Source organism: Desmodus rotundus, chromosome 11 (assembly GCF_022682495.2).
Source record: "Desmodus rotundus isolate HL8 chromosome 11, HLdesRot8A.1, whole genome shotgun sequence".
NCBI classification, from domain to species: domain Eukaryota; kingdom Metazoa; phylum Chordata; class Mammalia; order Chiroptera; family Phyllostomidae; genus Desmodus; species Desmodus rotundus.
Genome location: NC_071397.1, coordinates 58665374 through 58686695, shown reverse-complemented (window position 1 = coordinate 58686695; position 21322 = coordinate 58665374). Strand labels below are relative to the sequence as shown.

At 44.5% G+C, this 21322-nt stretch overlaps 2 protein-coding genes across 3 annotated transcripts in view; one reads left to right on the top strand and one right to left on the bottom strand.

The window, feature by feature from the left end:
• Positions 1–13866, top strand: part of PREP (prolyl endopeptidase) — a 105054-nt gene extending 91188 nt beyond the window's left edge. The window contains exons 12-15 of the mRNA XM_024551771.3: positions 741–835; positions 3859–3990; positions 7651–7807; positions 13154–13866. Coding sequence (XP_024407539.2) covers positions 741–835; positions 3859–3990; positions 7651–7807; positions 13154–13448 — 679 coding nt within the window. The 3' untranslated portion in view covers positions 13449–13866. The remainder of the gene's footprint in view (positions 1–740; positions 836–3858; positions 3991–7650; positions 7808–13153) is intronic.
• The window catches only part of LOC128779522 (uncharacterized), a 47237-nt gene continuing 27905 nt past the window's right edge, over positions 1991–21322 (bottom strand). The window contains exons 3-5 of one of the 2 annotated variants that reach the window (XM_053913871.2): positions 12497–12667; positions 9710–10085; positions 1991–2069 (exon numbers count right to left, since the gene is read on the bottom strand). In XM_053913871.2, coding sequence (XP_053769846.1) covers positions 2044–2069; positions 9710–10085; positions 12497–12667 — 573 coding nt within the window. In that variant the 3' untranslated portion in view covers positions 1991–2043. Of the gene's footprint in view, positions 2070–8575; positions 8976–9709; positions 10086–12496; positions 12668–21322 lie in introns of those variants that run through there. The other variant, XM_053913870.1, reaches the window with a different exon arrangement.

The following is a 21322-nucleotide window of genomic DNA, read 5'->3' as shown; positions in this document are numbered from 1 at the left end:
TCTGTTTCCCTAGACGCTTTGTGCTCTAGTTTCTTCTGTTTATTCCTGGGAAACATCCTCCAGCCATGAGCTCTCCATTCTTATTTCCTGGTCTGTGTCCTCCACCTCCTCCACCTCCTCCACCTCCTCCACCTCCTCCACCTCCTCCACCTCCTCCACCTCCTCCACCTCCTCCACCTCTCTCAATGTGTGTTCTCTAGTTTAACATCTAAGTTTCTATAAAACTGCTTAAAGTCCATGTTTCAGAAAGAGTTCCTGTTTTCAATTTGAGCAATATGGAGAGAGATACTGGGAGCAAAGCAGGGGCCATTACTGGGTGTTCCCATGAGCCTGGCACCATTCACACCAGGCCCGGGTGCGAATACATGGCTGGCAGTATTTGGTTTGCCAAGATACCTGTTAGAAGATAGATTCAGTAGGAAATGAGGACCTCTTTTTTTTTCTCTGTTTTCATTATGAATTTGGTATTTCCACTTTCTATAGTGAAATATTTGCCAATATGGTAAAATGAGGTATGCTGAATACTCGTGAACATGTGTGAGCTTTGCAGTTAAACATTAATTAGAAGTTATATGCTTTTACTTTAATCAAGTAATACAAAAATATTGGTCTCCAATTTAAATGACATTGCACATGGAGTGTTTTCAGGGATACTTGCTTTTTGGGGGGGGGGTGCAGGGAAACACCATGGTCCTTACTAGGCGGCTCATGGAAGGTTAACTATTTCTACTGTTTCTCAGCGTGTCCAGGCTGATCTTTGTGAGACATATGGGTGGTGTCCTTGCCGTGGCCAACATCAGAGGAGGCGGTGAATACGGAGAGACGTGGCATAAAGGTGAGGTGCTTTCTCTTTGGGAACAAGGATGGCATAGTCAAAGCCAGGTGTGAATGAGCTGAGGGGACTGTGGGCGGAAAAAGCATTTTGACTAAAGAAATGAAAAATAAGGATATTTTCAAACACATTGCAGGTACCACTCCCCCTTTAAAAACAACTGCATCTACTTTTTCACTTTTTTATTGAATTATTGGGGTAACATTGGTTAATAATACCATACAACGCACCACCTGTACGTAGTATTATATGTTTACCTCCCCAAGTCAAGTCTCCTTCCATCTCCATTTATTCTCCCCATAGCCTCTTCTTCACGTTTTATTTTCCTTTGTATTCTGCTTACTGAAATACCTACTTTTCGGCAGCATTCACTAAAGACCATAATCACAATTGTTTGCGTTGCTGGCAGTGCGTCGAGCAGACTTTTGTCTGTCACTGTCAGAAGCAAGTCGCGGCAGCCCTTTCGGGTGTTTGCTCTGTCTCCCGTTAGCCTGGCCTTTACTGTTCAGCGTTATTTGACTATCTCAAAACAGTGTTCAAAACAGGTCGTTTTCTTTCACAAGAAAAGAGCAACCCAGAACAGAGCTTTCCTGCTCTCAGTGTGGCCATCCTCTTGCTGGTTTTCTCCATTTCCCCACCAGCACTGAGAAATGGCGTGCTCCTGGCAGTGCTGCTGTGACTGTCACCCGCAGGTTTTAGACACACACCTGTGTCACTGTTCTTCCGGGGTTTGAATGGGTCCCTCTGCATCTCCGGCCTCCTGAAGCATGCCTTCTAGTTCGTTGAGGCTGTTGCTTCTGTGCTCAGCTTCATTTCCAGATTGTCACAACTTTTTTAAAGAATAATAATTTTTATTTTTAAAGTCCTACCTCTTCCTTTTCTCTGTACATGGAGCACACCCCCTCTCCCTGGCTTTTGTGTATCTGGAATTCACAGAGTCACCAGTAGCCTGAAGAAGATGATTTCCACTTGCCTTATTCCCGTGTCCCGTGGAGGGGATTTTGGCACCTTCACACCCACCAGCTCCGTGCTCCTTCCCCTCTCTTCGTCAGCCATCACTTAGAAGAATGCCAGCTGGGACAAAGGTAGCCACTCGAGCTTGGGGTTGGTCAGCTGCACCACAGGAGAAATACCAGAGACCACCCTTCATCCACTTGTTCTTCTCTACCTTCCCGACCCTGAGGCCAATGGCTCTGGTTTTCTGCATCAAATCAAATCAGCAGAGAGGATGGCAGATCTGTAAAGAGATTTTTCATAAGTACCTGTTAGATGACAAGATGTAGGAAAGGCCTAGGCCTGACTGCTGGCCATTCAGCAGGCATCCCAAGGGCTGACGGGAGACAAACTATTTGAGCATCTTAGCAGGAGCTGCTAATCGACACTTGGGCTCTGGGCCTGCCTGCCGTCTGAGGGCGACTCCTGCCCAGTCATCCCCAAAGGCTTTATCAGTTGTCAGTGTATTTGAAACAGCATAGGATTCACTGTATAATTTTAACTCTGACCTGATGCTAGAATTTAGTTGCACTAAAATCATACAGTGAAATTGTGGTATTAAGAGATGACTGATAAAAAGAGAATAAACAGAATAGAATCTCTGTGTACTGTATGTTTGATTTACATACCAAATCCACATGCTAAGTCCAGACCCCTTAACTCGCCTGGTGTCCTGGCCGGAATGTGTGTGGTGTGCCCAAACATGCGGCCACCTGCACAGACCCCTGTGGTCTTCTCCTCAAAGAGCCTGGATTCTTCTAAGACCCCCTGGTCACCAGGGGCCCGCTGTGCTCTGACAGGGCAGAGTGCCCCTGGTCCTGGCCAACACTTTCTTTCTCATCTCTGGAAGTTAGAACCAGTTACCACCCAAATGCCTTGGGGAGCTTGACTGAGGCTAAAAGCAGACCCTATTTAGACTGATTCATAAACTTTCTCCGAATTAAGGCAATGAAATAACCAGAAACGGATCTTTTCCAGTTAGAGCCCAGTGTACTGAACATTGATAAAGCTAAATTCCATTCTGCGAATGCTCTTTAAAAAATATAGTCATATACCCAAAATAATATTGTTCCTGCAAACTAAGTAATCCTAGCTGTTCTAATTCACCAATAATTTCTTATTAAAATCTTAATAACATTTGTTTTGATATGAAAAAGTTTCTTCATTAACACTGCTTCATCTTTAATTGAATTTCTGCAGATGTGTTTAATCTCAAAAATCTAATTAGGTCTGTCTGCCTTTTCTTCACTTCACAGGCAGTTATGTTAGGCATCTGTCCCTTTGAGGTCTTGCCCTGGGCCATTTGGCTTTTACTTTTAGATATTCCAGAAACTTACAGATGTTCCTCTCTTTAAGTAATCACCCTGTGAGGTTTTGTACTTTGGAATGACTTCTAGAGGAGAAAGCCCAGATTCCCTGGGTACATGTTTGAGACCCTTTTTATTCAAGACTTGAGAAACCTCTCCACCTAATTCTTATTTACAACAAAATTGGAGAACTTATTCCTCACTTACTCATTTCAGACTCCCACAAAGAGGGATGAGAAGCACGCTTCTGCAAAGCCCTTTCATCTTCCCAGGGCAGGGGGGCCAGGTGGGGAAGGCCGGAGAGCCCAGGGGCCCATCAGCCCATAGTCATGTTCTGGTGGGACTCAAAGGGGATTTGAGCACTGCTCCAGGTCTTGTTTCAGGTTCAAGTTCAGCTTCTCCAAAGTACAAGTTCTTTTCATTCTCACTGACATAACAGATCATCTCTATTTTCCCTGTGGCACATTTGCCTTTTAAGTCCTAGGAGTTATTAGAAAAAAATACAAATCCAGATGGATTAGCAACTGTGGAATTGATTATAGATTTTCACGATGCATAACAAAATAAGAGCCATTTCTCTAAGTGTAGTGTTAGCCCATTGTGTTTAAATCAAATGAGCAGTAGTTGAAACTTTGCCCCACATCAATTGCATTCCCTTCAGGTTAAACTGTTGCGTTTCTAACGTTTCGGTGGTTGATTAACCATCTTCACTTTGGTACGTCGTAGGTGGTATCTTGGCCAACAAACAGAACTGCTTCGATGACTTCCAGCGGGCTGCGGAGTATCTTATCAAGGAAGGCTACACGTCTCCCAAGAGGCTGACTATAAATGGGGGTTCAAATGGAGGCCTCTTAGTGGGTAAGAACTGAAGTTTATTCACTGTAGTTACTAATTAGCATTCGGAGTTTTCAGGTACACTGTCATTTGTCTCATGGATGGAAGCAGTGGTATAGTGAGAGCAAAACCCGTTTTTATTTGGGCCTAAAGACCCCGCTGAGCCCCATCCTCAGACTTGACTCGTGATCGCCTGGAAAGCTGTCTGGCCTCCCTGCTCTGGGCTCTTCCAGGCTGGATTGCAGGTCTCTCCCAAGCTGGGGAGGGGGGGGGCCGTGTACCCACACACTGGAGCCACAGGTTTCAAGGGTTCAGGCAGCACAGTACTGAGCCTGATAAGCCCCCTGATTGTGTTACTCAGAACTTGTAAGATGTGATGATCACTAAACATTGGTTGAATAACTATCCCCGGTGATGCTAAATGCTGTGGGGGAGAGAGAGGGATGACATCAGGAAAATGAGGTACATATAAAAATGGATCCACAGCATGATAGTAATGAACTAGTTCACAGAAATAGTTCCCAAAGTAATGAGCGCCTGGGGTGCCGGGCCCAGCCTGCGCTCTGATGTGCACGCAGCCTGGGAGATGGGGACTGGTGATGTCCACTCTTAGGGAGGAGGACACACTGGGGCACTGAGAGGCCGAGCAGCTTGCCCCGTGTGCCGCAGTTGGAAGTGGTGGTGCTGGGCCTGGGGCCGAGCACCGTGGTTTTAGATTCTGCTCTTTCAACCTCTCTGTGGCTCTGCCTCTAAGTACCTACTTTTTTGGTAGTTAATGAAATTTTAGTTTTCATTTTCTCTCTCAATAGCACTGAACGTTGTAATGAACATTTATGGTAGACCTGAATTTTGCTTGCTGGGTCTTACATCTAGTGTCATTAGGACATGGGGAGCCATCGTACCTGTGTAGAATAGCATATATAAGCTCAGCTTAAAACACACGTGACAGTTGTCAGGGTTTTCAGTTTATGGTTTTGGAGGAGGGCGGTCAGGTGGCAGCACACACAGTGTCCGTGCCTTGGAGAGACACTGGGTCATGCCAGAGCCTGAATTCCCATTCTTACTCTTTATCTACCCAATAGAATATAGAACATTTTCCTTTGGAGGTAAAATATATACGCCCAAAATAATTTGCTTTAAATTTAGAAACTATGTTGATAAAATTTTTATGGACAACACAGAAGCCCCTCTGCCTTCCAGAGCTTTCAGTCTAGCCTGAGCAGGCATTCAGCCCGCAGAGGCCCTGAGGCCAGCACGCGCTCCGAGGGTGAGCAGCGGTGAGGAGGGTGAGCAGCGGTGAGGCGGCTCCCGCCCACGGCCGGGTACAGTGAGCGAGGGAGAGTAAGGGGGCAGGGGCTGAACCAGGCAGGACCGCAGAGCCAGACTGAGGGACCCAGATTCCTGGGAAATGAGAAGCCTTTGGGGGAGTTTTTAGAGGAGAAGTACCATAATTTGACTTGTTTTTCCACAGGATCATGGATTAATCCTATTATGGTGATAGTGTAGATGGAGGGAAAGTCAAGGGCAAAAAAGCAGGCCAGGTAGGAGACTTCTGTCTGGCGAGTGACACTAGTGGCCTGGACAGGGGTGTAGTGACAGAAGCAGTGAGAAGTGGTCAGATTCCAGGTAGATTTTCAATTGGAGACCACTGAATTTACATATGGTTTACATATGAAGTATAAATGAAAAAGAACTAAAAGCAAATCTTAAGATAGGAGGCAATATTAAAAATACCATCTGATGTCAGTAGTGGGAGACTGTTTTATAATTTACTGGTTCATCCAATGACTCCTTCGTATTTTCAGAATTTCATATTCAGGATTGGTCTGTGTCTATTGACAAACCTGGTCCCTTAAGGAACCTGCAGAGATGGAGCGCCCCCATCAGGCTTCTGAGTGTGTCTTCAAAGGACAGATTCCTGTGCTTCCTGCCTCTGAGTGAGAGAATGGGGGTGTCCCAGGGCAGGACTCAGGATTCAGTATTATGAGTGAGCTCTGAAGTCAGAATTGGGCTGGGAGCTGTGTTTTTTGCCAGAGGCAGGAAAAGGCCAGATGCCTCGACACAATGTGACTTCTTCCCTAACTGCCTTACACCTGGTTAGGCAGCCCTAGGTCCCACTTTCATAGCACCTGGATTCTCAGTGCTGTCATGGCCTATTCGCTTCTTTATCTTCCCCACTGAGGTATTCACTGCCCTGTCCCCAGGCCTGGTGCCAGACATATGGCAGATGTTCAATAAATATTTGGTAAATTATCAAGAAAAAATAACCATTTAAGTAACTTTAGTATACGGAGAAGAACATTTTTAAAACAGGACAAGAAGGCATGCCAGTACTGGTTAGAGCCCTGAGCTGAGTTTGAGGCCCTATTCTGCTTTGAACCAATTGAACTACTTCTACTCAAAACACCTCATCACACCAACCAACAACTCTGTAGACACCACCTTCAGTTCTGCTGCTACTCAGAGTTAGTACAGACCCCACAGAGGAAGGGCTCAGACCCACAAGACTGCTTCACTTCAGATGCCAATCACATGTCCTGGGCCTCCCATACTTCTTGTTGATTGGCTGTACACGGGGGTTCCAAGGACCCCCTTCTCAGGTTCAATTATTTGCCAAAACAACTCTTACAAACAGTCTTTTCTTGCATTTACCAGTTTGTTATAAAGGATACAACCCAGGAACAGATGGAAGAGACACAGAGATAGGGTAAGGTATGGGGGATGGATAGGTGTCAACTTCCCATGCCCTCTGGGCACACTGCCCTTCTGGCACCTGAATATGTTCACCAACCTGGAAGCTGTCCGAACTCCATTGTTTAGGGAGTTTTACAGAGGTTCTATGTGTACACATATGTACACACAATTGATTAAATCATTAGCCATTAGTGATTGCTTCAAGCTCTGCCAGGGGTGGTTGCATGTGGCCCAACACAAAATCATAAATTTACTTAAAACCTTTTTTTGCTCATCAGTTTTCATTAGTATTTGTGTATTTAATGTGTGGCCCAAGACAACCCTTCATCTTCCAGTGTGGCCCAGAGATACCAAAAGGTTGGACACCACTGCTGGCCCCTCTGCCTCCCCAGAAGTCGGTGGGGTGGGGGTGGCCTGACAGTTCCAAAGCTCTAATCACATGGTTGGTTCCTCTGGCAACTGGCCCTGATCTGAAGCTGTCTAGGGGCCCACCAAGAGTCACCTCGATAGCATAAACTCAGGTATGGTTGAAAGGAGCTAGTTATGAATTGTAAGAGATGCTCTGGAGTTCTGTACCAGGAACAAAGACCAAAATATATATTATTATATCACAATATCACAGGCTTGTTTTGAGGTCCCAAACAGGTTTCTTAGCCTTCTGCATCACCTGTGAAAGCAAGTAGTAATGGGGGAGGAGGAAACACAGGCTTTTTTGAAAGTCCTTGAGTTTTTCCAATAGCCCTCTCCCCACTGAGATTCATTTTGGGGAGTAAATCTCTGTTACTGATGAGAATACTCCACCCTCAGATATATTGGAAGAAGAGGGGGAAAACTTGTGGACCATTAGACAGGTGATTTATGATGGTTTATTCCTCTGCTCTAAGAAAAAAGGCAACCAAGGTTCTGAAAGCATCCAAGTATTGTTTGGTTTGGTTTATTTAGGTATTTTACCATAAACTGCCTTCCTTTTCTTTCTATCTTGGTTTTTAGCTGCTTGTGCGAATCAGCGTCCTGACCTCTTTGGTTGCGTTATTGCCCAAGTTGGAGTAATGGACATGCTGAAGTTCCATAAATACACCATTGGTCATGCCTGGACCACCGACTATGGGTGCTCAGACAGCGAACACCACTTTGAATGGCTTATCAAGTAAGTTTTAATTCATATTGACGTATATGTTGCTGACAATTTGATATCCTTTTGACTGATTATTCAGAATTCTGGTGTTTGACTCCTTGCTCTGCTCCATGTCTCTTCCTTGCATATAATTTACTGCAAAAGTAGGGGAAGTGATGGGAATACCTGTCTGTCTTCCTTGTCTTGGTCTTGTCTTTAAGAAAAACAAACTACAGAGATGCGAAAGAATTCTAAATGTCCTCCTGTCCCCCCCTTCTCTTAAACACCAGTCTCAGGTACTGCTGTGAGGGACTTTGCAGATTAAACTAAGGTTAGTAATCATCTGACATTGAAATAAGGAAAGTACCCTGGATTATCCAAGTGGGCCTGTAAAGGCAGAGCACTTCCTCCAGCTGGAGTCAGGGGTACAGTAGAAAGGGAGGTCACAGAGATTGGAAGCATGAGAAGAACTTGACCCACCAGTGCTGGCTTTGAACATGAAAGAAGGGGGCCTCTAGGACCTGAGAACTACGGCCATCAAGAAATGGGGACCTCAGTGCTTTAGCCTCATGGAACTGGATTCTGCCAACAACCTAAATGAGTCCAGAAATATATTTTTTCCCCAGAATTTCCCAATCAGAACCCAGCTAGCTGACACCTTGACTTCAGTCTGGAGAGGTCTAGAGCAGAGAACCATGCTGAACTAACCCAGATTCTGACTCACAGGACTGTGGCATAAAAAATGAGGGTTTAGGGATCCAGGGAACAGGACAGACCAGATGCCTGCTCTTCAGGAGCTTGCAATTCTGTCTCCTTTTTTTGGTTAAGCAGCTACCACAGCTCTGGCAGGTCTAATGCCCTTTTCATTAGGAGAACCATCAGGAGTGAGGCTAAGTCACAGTGCCAATTAAGTGTGGACTTGGAGAAAGCCTCTGTTTCGGGGGAATGGGTGTAAGGAGATGCTACAGAGGGCAAAGAGGTTGGTTTTGATGATGCGGCCACAGTCAACCCAGAACTCTTACAGCTTCTTCCCTCACACCCGAGGGAAGATATCCTGCCCTGGCGGAAAGGATACACAGATCACATAAGTCCAGAATTCTCGTTCCAAAGATGCTCCAGTCATATGTCCAGTCTCTCATTGGTTAGCATCGCCTCTCAGCTGGATGACATGGAGGGGGAGCTGCCCGCGCCTGCAAATTCCCTTTGGAAGAAATGAAGGCAATGGGAAAAATGAAGAAGAAATGAGCAGAGGGCCCAGACTGTTGAAATGAGAATAAAGCAAGCTCAGGAGTATGACAACAGCTTTGCAAACTTGGAATTTGCCCAGATGATTAAAGAATTTGGGCTACTTTGGATTGTCATCCACTTACCATATATGACTGATTCTGTGGAAGAGCACAGGATATGTGTTTGTGTTACGAAATGCCCACTGGAAAAAATGAGAATTGGCCAAGAAAGAAATTGTGAGCCCTGACTGCTGTGGCTCAGATGGTTGGGCATTGTCCTGCAAACCAAAAGGTCACCCTTTTGATTTCCTGTCACTGGCAGGTCCTTGCAGGCAGGTCCCTGGCTAGGGGAATGCAAGAGGCAATCAATAGATCAATGTTTCTCTTGTACATTGGTGTTTCTCTCCCTCTCTCCCTCCCTTCCTCTCTCGCTCTGAAAATAAGTAAAATCTTAATTAAAAAAAAAAAGAAATTGATGTGATTTCTGTTCCTAGCAAGTGTGTCCTTGAAGGTACATGAGCATAGATTACAAGTGGACTTGACAAAGTATCTGGAGAACCAGGCATTCAACTTTGACTTTGCATTTGATGAAACAACCTCAAATAAAGCCATCAACTGGCTCACAGCAAGACCACTGGCACACACAATTTTCCAGGGCAGAAAAGCAACCTGTTTTGCATAGCCAGACAGGAAGTGGCAAGACACATACTATGGGCCGGGGCCTCTCTGGGAAAGCCCAGAATGCATCCTGAGGGATCCGTGAGATGGCCTGCCAGGACATCTTCCTCCTGAAGAATCAGCCTCACTACCAGAACCTGGGCCTGAAGTCTCCGTGACACTCTGTGCTCAACAAGAAGGCCAGGCTGTGTGTGCTGGAGGGCGGGAAGCGGCGGGTGCAGGTGCTGGAGCTGCAGGAGCACGTGGTTAACTGTGCTGGCAACATCCTCAAGGTGATCGACATAGGCAGTGCCTGCAGGACCGCTGGGCAGACATTCGCCACCTCCAACTCTTCCTGCTCCCACATCTGCTTCCAGATGCTTCTTCAAGCCAAAGGGAGAGTGCATGGCCTGTTCTCCTTGGTGGATCTGATAGGGAATGAACAGGGTGCAGAAACTTCCAGTGCTGACCAGCAGACCCACATGGAAGGCACAGAAATCAACAGGAGTGCTTTCACTCCTTCAGAGCCCTCCGGGCCCTGGGACAGAACAAGGCTCACACTGTTCCGTGAGAGCAGGCCGACACGTGCTACGGGACTGCTTTACCTGGGAGAACTCAAGGACCTGTATGATTGCCCTGATCTCCCCAGGCATAAGTGCCTGTGAATGTACCTTAAACACAATCAGACGTGCAGACAAGGTCAAGGAGCCGAGCCCCCCACAGTGGGCCCAGTGGGGAGCAGCCAACTCAAATGGAAACAAGAGACAGAAACCAGCTCTCACAGGTCCCTGATCACAGGCAAGTTACCTAAAAGGAAGAAGAGGAACTGTCTGCCCAGATGTCCAGCTTTCAAGAAGCCATCACTCAGATCCAGGGGCTGGAGGACAGGGCCATGGAGGAGCTCATGGAGATTGTACAGCAGGGCCAGGCTGCCTTGAGCTCTCCGGGATGACTGTGCAGCCAGACTACGACCTGCAGGCCTGTGTGCACGAGGCGGAGTCTACCCCGGCCCAGTGGCCCAAGCACTTCTGAGCCCTGCAAGATGTCATCACGGCCTTGCTCCTGGCCACGCAGCTGGAAGAGTCAGCCTACAAACAAGCAGCAGTAAATGGCCCCAGTGACAACTGCAAATAAAGATGTTTGGTTTCACACTTAAAAAAGAAATCAGTGTTTAAAACATTACTAAATTTGTGGTACATCAATCAAAAACCACTTTTTTGAAAGGTGTCATTATACCTTACATCAATGTATATGGGATTTCCTTTTTTAAATAAGAAATATGGAAATGAAGGGAAATATGTGCAAATACAGTTAAGCTTATTTGTGCTGTCTGCGTAAGTACATGTATTTGAAACTACATGTTACGTTATGCAAATACTGCACAGCTTCCCTCTCTCATATCCCTCAGCCACTTTGGCAGGAATGAGAAAAGAGCAGATATTTAGGTTCTCAAGACTGCAAACTACATTCTTTTTTGGCTCTTCGCTCTCTTTGCTTCCCACACATAGGCGTTGGGGGATTATCAGCAGGATTTAGGGATTGCCCTTGGAATAGCACAAGAAACCCTGTCACAGTCTTTTCAGCCCATTTGAATGTATTGAGCTTTTCTTCCATTTTGTGTGCTTTTTATGGCTAGCTCTCTCCAACTAGAAATTCAGCTAAAATGACTGAAGTTTTGGAATTGGATATTTTTAAACTACTAAATTCAGTTCTTTGGCCAGGAAGAAGAGGATTTCACTTTGTAAACCTACTACTTCTAAAAACACAAGTAGCCTCATGGACACATACTGGTAAAAGCTAAATATCTGAAGAAGCGATTGTTCAAATTAACTTGGAGAAAACACCCATTTAGGAGGGATAAGTCCCATTTAAACTCAACTGAAAATACTGAGTTAGGTGATATAAAAGAATATAAAACATTTGATGGAACCTGATACTTCTGAGATTAATTTGAAAGCAAAAAAAGAAAAAAGTTCTAAGTATTTTTTTTCTCTTAAGATATCTGTGATGTACGAGGTGGACAAAGGTAGGTTTACAGTTGTGAGTATGTGAAACATAGTTTATTCTTGCATTACTTATAATTACTGTTTTATTTGCAGTACAACTGTAAACAGACTTTTGCCTACCCCTATATATTCCTGCTGTGGACTTTAATTTTCCAACTGAGCACTCACCATCGTGCATTTCCTCTTACCTGCTGCTCCCAAAAATGAGCAGAACTCAGCCCCACACACTAGAGCCAGAAGGGGTCTCACAAGAAGCTGCTCGAACCCTCCACCCTTGGAGTATGTCCCATGAAGCACCACCTGGGATATTAGTAGGACCCCCCCCAAAAAAAAAGCTGGATAAATAAAGCCTAACAGATATTTTTTTTCCTACAGAACTTCTGAGTCTTTAATGTACACAGTGGTTGTGAATCTTGGGGCAGGGCGGGGTGGGGTTATAGTAATAGGCAGAGTTTTCCAAACCTGTTTGCCCGCGGAACTGTTATCGGGAGCGCTGGGGCTGGTCCAAAACCACTCTGAAATGCGGTCAGAAGACCGGGCCATTGCCACCCCACCTTATCTATTGGAGACTAAACCCCAGAACGTTTAGCCTTGACTTGGTTAACTGAGTAGAAATTTTACTGTTTTTAACTACCCTTCAAAATAAAATTCAGCTAAAATATTTGATTATATTCATTAATGCTGAACCCTTTGAAAACCATGACACCCATATTGAGTAAAATGTAAAGACAAACTGTCCAGAGATTTCCCTCACTTAACTACTATCAATCACTGTTGAATTCAACTATGCTTTTATTCTAAAGCCTTTGTTGTTAACATTACTGGCCACTTACCTTGTACTTCAGCAGATGCCTTCTCTGCTCCTCCGCAAACTCATTTACCATTGGCCAGAGGCAGCTGCTTCCTGCTGGAGCCAGCAGGACATCGGCACCCGCCCCAGGGGTACGGACTGGCAAGTAGGCCCAGGGAGGGTCTGTGATCTTCCTAAGACTGCCAAGCGGAGCCTGGAATAAAGGTTTTATAGATATTAAAGGGGCAGAAAGCTGATTTCAAATTCTTCAACATAAGAAAGGCTTGCACCTATTATATCCACAACTAGTGTTTTAGAAAGAAAATCAGTCCACTTAGTAGTAGTGAAAAAATAAGTCTAAAGACTATGAAAATACTCAAGACAGTACGTGTGCATATAGGTGGGGTTATTTCAACAGCCCTGTGAGTTTCTTTTCTTACATAGTCCTCCCAAGTAGGAGCCAAGTAAAAGACAGAGCTCTTCCCAATTTCCTGTGGCCTGGCCAGTTACGCTCTAAACCACGGACAAGCGCAGTCTGCAGGGGTCACCCATGTACTAGTTAGCTGCAGTCCTTGTTGTGAGTGACGCTAGGTGGGTCAGCCGCACAGGTTACTGTGCCCAGCAGCCCTCCTCGATTATCCTAGTGAAAAAACAACTCAGCTTTTCATACTTAGCATCATGAGAGTGCCTTGCCTTTCAGATATTCTCCGCTGCATAATGTGAAGTTACCAGATGCAGACGACATCCAGTACCCATCCATGCTTCTCCTCACTGCCGACCATGATGACCGTGTGGTCCCACTTCACTCCCTGAAGTTCATTGCCACCCTTCAGTACACTGTGGGCCGCAGCCGGAAGCAAACCAACCCCCTGCTTATCCACGTGGACACCAAGGCGGGCCACGGGGCCGGGAAGCCCACCGCCAAAGTGATAGAAGAAGTCTCAGACATGTTTGCATTCATAGCACGGTGCCTGAACATTGACTGGATTCAGTAAATGGATTTTCCCACTCCCTCCAGACAGCCGCAGAAAACCTCAAGGGCTTTCACACCGTTAAACCGAGAAACCACTGGGCACAGCACTCCCCACGTGAACACGGCTCCTGCACGCACAGACTGCAGTCCAACAGAACTGCTGCAGGACCAATTTTATCTTTTCTAGGCTTCTCCTTTTTAGCAAGCCCTTGGCCCTTTGGGTTCGTTTTTTTTTAAGGCATGTTTGGGTAAATAACTAAATGGCAGCCTACACATTGTGAATATTAGATTGCTGAATTAAGATTCATAGTCAGGCATACTTCATATATAACATCTCAGTGAAATTTGCTTCTATAACCAACCAATATATCTCTAAATAAGTGTGAGAACTGTTCTCATGAAGACTTCTCTGCAGCGACAATAAATGTTATTTAAGCGTGGGAGGCTTTATTTCCGCTTCCTTTGTGTCGAGGGCAGCTCCAGAAGTGCAGTCATTCTGGATCATGTCACTTTTCCATGGGAGTAAGCAGTTGGCCTTTCCACACAAGTTAATTTCTGAAAATGAAGTCATAGAATGTTAGCCCCAGAAACCAGTTGAAGGCATCAGTTGCGGTTCCTCTGTTTATGGGTGATGAAGCTATTTGAGGTGGTTCGCTGTCTTACAGGTTAGCTACTCAGCCACCTCCTAATCTGAAGCTCTTGATTTCGGTACCTCCTTTGAAAAATCAGTGGACCAGAAACTAAAGATTATGCATCATTTTGTCTACCCACGTGGTCACAAAGCATAACTGGAAATCAGAGTACTGGGATGTAACACTGAGAGAACACAGGAGTGAAATATCCAGACAGATACACTTATCCAAACTTATCTTACACTAAGAATTCCAGCATTTCCCAGGCTATTCCCCCACACCACCACAGAGCACTTTCTGGAAATAGAAAGTCATGTTAAAAAAATGTGTTTGGACCCCTCACGACCACCCTGAATCCTTAAGAGAAGGATCTACTATTCCTCAAACTATTGTCTATAAAAAAAGTTTTAAGGCATTTGTTTTACCATCTTACGAAACCCCTTGGGCATCAGTTTGGGAAAAGCTGGTCTAATTTATGAGAAGAAAAGTTTCACCCTGGCTGGTGTGGCTCAGTGGATTGAGTGCCAGCCTGCAAACCGAAAGGTCACTGGTTCGATTCCCAATCAGGGCACATGCCTGGGTTGCAGGCCACGTCCCCAGTGGGGGGTGTGCTAGAGGCAACTGACCAACATATCTCTTGCACATTGATTTTTCTCTCCATTTCTCCCTCCCTATCTCCCTCCTTTCCCCTCTCTAAAAATAAATAAAATCTTTTTTTTTAAAAAAGTTTCTTCTTTGTCTTGCTTCATCAGACATGACAAAAAGAATTACTATGTATTTTGTATGAAGTATCTTAACCTTAAAAAAAGAAAAGCTCAACCTGGCTGGTGTGGCTCGGTGGATTGAACGCCAGCATGTGAACCAAAGGGTCAACAGTTTGATTCCCAGTCAGGGCACAAGCCTGGACTGCAGACCTGGACCCTGGTGGTCTATTGCTTCCCCTCAGGCTGATGCCATTCAGAGAGGAGAGCTCTGCCTGAGAGATACGGCTCCTGCAGTATGGGGAATGACTCAGCACAGGGATCCTGGTGGCTGTTCCCTCAGTTCTCTCCCCAGAGCTACCAACCCCAGACTCACCTCAAGCCTCTCTAGTCCACTCTGCCCTCCCTCTGCCAAAGCCCAGGGTAAGTGGCTGTAAACAAAATTTTGTGCTTTGGCCCTTTACAAGGCTCTCTGCATCTCTAGCAGTCTCTCCCTGGGCGTCAGAACACTTGCTGCTGGTTCCTTTTCCAGCTCTGGTGCTGTAGGCTGGGAGCCAGCTTAGGGTTTGGACCCCACACTTCTCAGGGGCAACTGCCTGGGTGCTGAAATATCCCTCCAAGACCACCTGCTGCCCGTGGAGCCCAGCCAGCCCTCTCAGATCTCCTCCACACTCCTACCAGTCACATTGTGCTGAAGCATTTTTTTCTGTCTGTCTGTGGTGGTAAGGCTTCTTTCCAGCTACTATTCAGTTGGTTAGTTAAGATGATTTCTCTACAATTTAGTTGTAATTCCAGATTGGTCCTGGGAGGAGGTTAGTGTAGCTTTCATTTACTCCTCCGCCATCTTGGATCCAAAAGACACATTTTTCATTTTCACCAATAACTACTGACTTAGATATTTTGAGTATGTTGGCTACCTCCTGCTATTGGAGGCCAGGAGTGCTGCTATACATCTTCCAATGCATAAGACAGCCCCACAGCAAAGAACTAGTTGACCAAAGTGGCAACCAATAGTACTGAGAAATTTCACAAACCTCTTTTGGCTTGCTTGATCTATCACAGCACCTTCTCCATACACTACACAAATCCTTTTTTGCATTTTCACCTCTCTTGAAATAATAAAGCACAATATGCCAAAACAGTTACATATCTTCTTCCATTTTCAATATTAAAATGGCCACACAAAAATGCACCAATTTTGATAAGGTTTTGCAGATGCACACTGATATGACAGCTGTCACAATACAATCTAACAAAATGGTTTTGAATGAAGTGAAAGACAACTAAGCACTACTAGCACCATCATATGGAAAAAACCAAATGAACTTTTTGGCCAACCCAATATATATGGAAAGAAGCAACTATCTCTGAGAACAACCTGAACACCCACAGAACAGATTCTCTACAGTGGAGGATATCAAGAAAAAGCCACATTCAAGAGGGGCAGCAGTACAGTGTCCAGTAACCAGGAGGGATATCACCACTTCAGTAGTCTCCCCCAACAAAGAGTGAGACATCTGGGACCCACATCAAGCTCCCAGCCCAGGAGCCTGCCCGAGGCAGAGGAGCCCCCTAATATCTGGTTGTGAAAATCAGCAAGGCTTATGTCCTAGAGAGTTGAGGGCTGTGGGAAACAGAATCCTTGCTTAAGGGCCCCATGCACAAATTCACTCACTCTCACAGCACAGACAAGAGTTTGAAAGGCACCATGTCGTACCTGAAAGAGATATATTGACTGATTTTAAGATACTCACCAGGAGGATTTCTTGGAGTTCTCTCTGGGGACACAGGCAATGGTGGGCATTGTTCTTTCTTTGCATTGTTTGCTCTCCTTCCACCGAGCCAGCACCTGGTGGACACCAGGTCTGACACTCTCCATTAACCTGCTGTTTGCTCTACCTGGCATTTCCCTGAGGACTCACCCAGCACAACCACTCTCCAAAAGCAGCACATCCCCAGCACCCAGGAAGTAGCACAAGCAGGCCTTCAAAGCAGCACCCTGCTCCCAGCACCCAGCAAGCCTCCCAAGTGGTGCCCCAACCCCCAGCACCTGGTGGATGGCATGAAAGCAACCCCAAAGTGGGTTGAGGGACCAGCCCCTGCACACCAACACACAATAGTGAAGCCAGGCCTCTCAGCCACTCACACTGGAGGCCTGCGATGCATCCCAGCGTGCCAGCAGCAGTCACAGCCAAACCCCCTCAGCCAGCAATGCTGGGGCTCTGCCCCGCACACCTGCATGCTTGCAGCCATTGGAAATGGGCCTCACAGCCAGGGGCCTGTTGGACCCACCGGTGCAACCACAGCAGTTGGGGCTGGGCCTCATAGCTGTGCCAGGGGTCAGCCCCATCCTACAGAGCACCCACAATAGTCATGGCCCAAACAGAACAGGAAGGTTCATGCAGCCCACACAGAAGACACCCCTAAAATACCTGGCTCTGGTTACCAGAGGGAATTGTGTTTTTTGGCCCCACAGGCCACTCTTCTACAGGCCACTCTTAACACTATGAGATGCAGCTGACCTACATAATACATAGAAACACAGAGTCCTGGGCAAAAGGAGGAGACAGAGGAATGTGTTCCAAATAAAAGGACAAGACAAAACCCCAGAAACAACTAAATGAAACCTAAATAAGCAGTCTACCACATAAAAAATGCAAAGTAATGGTCATGAGCATGTTAACCAAACTCAGGAGAAGTATGGATGAACACAGTGAGAACATCTATAAAGAAATAGAAAATATTTTTTAAAACCCCATCAGAACTGAAGAATACAATAAATGAAATGGAAATATATATACTTGTGTACTAGAGGAAATCAACAGCAGATTAGATGATGTAAAAGAACAGACTAGCAACAAGGAAGACAAAGTAAGGGAAATCACCCAGTCAGAAGAGCAAAAAGAAAAAAAATCAATGAGAGCTTAAGGGGCCTCTGGGACAACTTTAAGCATACTAACGTTCACATTATAGGGGTCCCAGAAGGAGAAGAGGGAAAGAAAAGGACAGAAAACCTATTTGAAGAAATAATGACTAAAAACTTCCCTAACCTGGCAAAGGAAACAGACATCTAAGTCCAGGAAGCACAAAAATTTCCAAACAAGATGAATCCAAAGAGACCCACACCAATATACATTATAACATCAAAAGTTAAAAACAAAGAGAATCTTAAAAGTAGCGAGAGAAAACAACTAGTAATGTACTAGAGAATTCCCACAAGACTATCAGCTGAATTTTCAGCAGGACTTTGCAGGCCAGAAGAAAGTGGCTTGATATATTCAAAGTAATGAAAGGAGAAAGCCTGCAACCAGGAGCACTCTACCCAGCAAGGATCTCATTCAAAATTGAAGGAGAGGTGAAGTTTCCCAGACAAGCAAAAGCTAAAAGAGTTCATCACCACTTACATGCATTACAATAAATGCTAAAGTAATATCTTTAAGTGCAAAAGAAAAAGTCCAAAACTAGAAATAAGAAAATATGTGAAAGAAAAATCTCACTGGTAAAGGCAAGCATATAGTGAGAGTAGTGGATCAACCACTTACAAAGCTCGTAGGAAGATGAAAAGAAAAAGTAAGAAAATCATCTATATCTACAATAGTAAGGCATACATATGCCAACAAAATTTAAAATATGACATCAAAAATATAAAATATGGAGTGGGTGGAGTAAAAATATAGTACTTGTAGAATGCATTTAAACGTAAGTGACCATCAACTTAAAAAAAACTGCCATATACACAGGAAGTTATATTTGAATCTCAGGGTAACTACAAACCAAAAACCTTTAATAGATACACAGGAAATAAAGAGAAAGGAATTCAACCATAACACTAAAAAAGTAACCAAATCCTGAAGGAAGAGAATAAGAGAAAAAGAAGGGGACAGAGAAGAACTACATAAACAACCAGAAAACAATGAATAGAATGGCAATAAGTACATACCTATCAATAATTACTTTAAATGTAAATGAACTCAATGCTCCATTCAAAAGACATAGGGTGGCTGAATATATTTAAAAAACAAGACCCATGGCCAGGCTGATGTGGCTCAGTGGATTGAGTGCCAGCCTGTGAACCAAAGGGTCATTGGTTCGGGTCATTGGTTCGATTCCCACTCAGGGCACATGCCTAGGTTAACAGGCCAGGTCCCCAGTAGGGGTGTGCGAGAAGCAACCACACATTGATGTTTCTGTCCCTTTCTTTCTCCCTCCTTTCCCCTCTCCCTAAAAATAAATAAATAACAGAAATCTTTAAAGGAAAAAAAGAAATCTTGAAAAAAATAAAAACAAGACCCAGCCATAATGCTACCTACAAGAGACACACTACAGATCTAAAGAAACACAGAGACTAAAAGTGAAGATATGCAAAATAAATATTTTGTACTAATGGAAACGAAACAAATCTGGGCTAGCAATACTTATAGTAGATTAAATAACCTTTAAAACAAAGACTGTGACCAGAGAAAAAGGAGGACGTTACATAATAATAATCATTCTAACGAGATGCTCTAACACATGTAAATACCTACACGCCCAGTATGGGACTACCTAAATACATAACGCAAGTATTAACAGACATAAAGGAGAGACTGACAGTTAGACACTAATAGTTCGGGACTTTAACACTCCGCTTACGTTAATGAAGAGATCATCCAGACAAATCGTCAACAAGGAAACATAGGCCTTAAGGCCATCTGCTCTAATGTGTCATTTAATGGACATTTACAGAATGTTCCAATGAAAAAGGTAGAATACACGTTCTTTTCAAATGCACATTCTTTAGACTCGATCTCATGTTAGGCCGCAAACCAAGTTGCAATATATTTAATAAGATTGAAATCATATCACGCATCTTTTCTGACCACAAAGGTATGAAACTAGAAATCAACTATAAAAAGAAAACTGGAAAAAACACGAACACGTGGGGACTAAACAACGTTCTGCTAAACAATGAGTGGGTTAATGAAGAATTCAAGAGAAAATAAAAATATCTTGAGATAAATGAAGATGGAAACACAATGTTCCACCATCTACAAAACACAGCAAAGCAGTTTTAAGAGAGAGTTCGCAGTGATACGGGCCTATCTGAAGAAACAAGAAAAGCCTCAAATAAATGATCTAAGCCTGCACTTACAGGTACTAAGAAGGAAGGACAAACAATGTCCAAAATGAGCAGAAGGAGGGAAATAAAAATCAGCATGAAAACAAATGAAATAGAGACGAAAACAAACAACAGATCAATAAAACTTGAAAGCTGGTTCTGAGAAAAGATAAACAATATTGTTAAATCTGTAGCCACTCTTCAAAAATAAAAGGAGAACGAACTCACATAAAATCCGAAGTGAAAGAGAAATTACAACCAACACCACAGAAGCGTGGTGGCAGAATGCTCCGGTTACTGGGTTGGCCAAAAAGTCCGTGTGCTGTTTTCTGTAAATTAAATGGCAAATTTTTCATTTTCACCAATAACTTTATTGAGTTGGATATTTTGAGTACGTCAGCTACCTCCTGCGTGGTAGAACGTTGATTAGTCTCAATTAACGTCTCGACTCGATCGCGATCAACTTCAGCTGTTCTACCAGACCGTGGAGCAGTGTCCAGCAAGAAATCTCCAGCATGAAACTTCACAAACCATTTCTGACACATTCGATCAGTCACAGCACCTTCTCCATACACCGCATAAATCTTTTTATGTGTTTCAGTTGCATTTTTACCTTTCTTGAAATAATAAAGTATTATGCAAAAACGTTGCATATTTTCTCCCATCTTCAACGTTAAATGGCTACACAAAAATTCACCAATATTGATGATTTTTAAATGCACTCTGACATGACAGCTGTCACAATACAATCTAAGAAAATGGTTCTGAATGAAGTCCAAGACGCCTAAGCACTGCTAGAGCCAGCGTATGGAAAAAACCGAATGAGCTTTTTGGCCAACATGATATTTCAGTCAAAGAGGTCAGAGAGGGCCTCTTTAAAGAGGCGACATTGGAACACCTCCCTGAAAACGGTGGGACAGAGTGGTGAAGGCAGGGAGGCTCGGCACAGGTGAGGCCATTCGAGTGTTGAGCGGGAAGAGAACAGGGTCAGGCCCAGCAACCATGCAGAAGACTGACCGTAGGAGGACACGAGCAGAAGTAGGAGGACCACTCAAAGAGCAGGTGGGCTTCGCAACCTTAAGGAGTTTGGGAGCTGGGGCGGCAGAAACCCACCATCACAAAAATAATTAAGGCCTGCTACCTCAAACTACCGTACTACCGCTGGACGAACCTCGAAAACAGGATGCTAAGTGAAAGAAGCTAGACACAGATGACCACATGCTGTATGGTTCCATTCATACGAATGTCCAGAAAAGGCAAATCTATAAAGACAGAACATAGGTAAGGGGTCGCCTGGAGCTGGGAGTGGAAATGGGGCTGGACTAACTGGGGATCTGACTGGGGTGATGAAATGTTCTAAAACTAGATTACAGTAACAGTTGCCCACCCAGTGAGTTTACAAGAAAGGAATTGCACTCGATAGGGGTGAGTTTTATGGTATGTGAATTATTCCTCAACAAGTTGC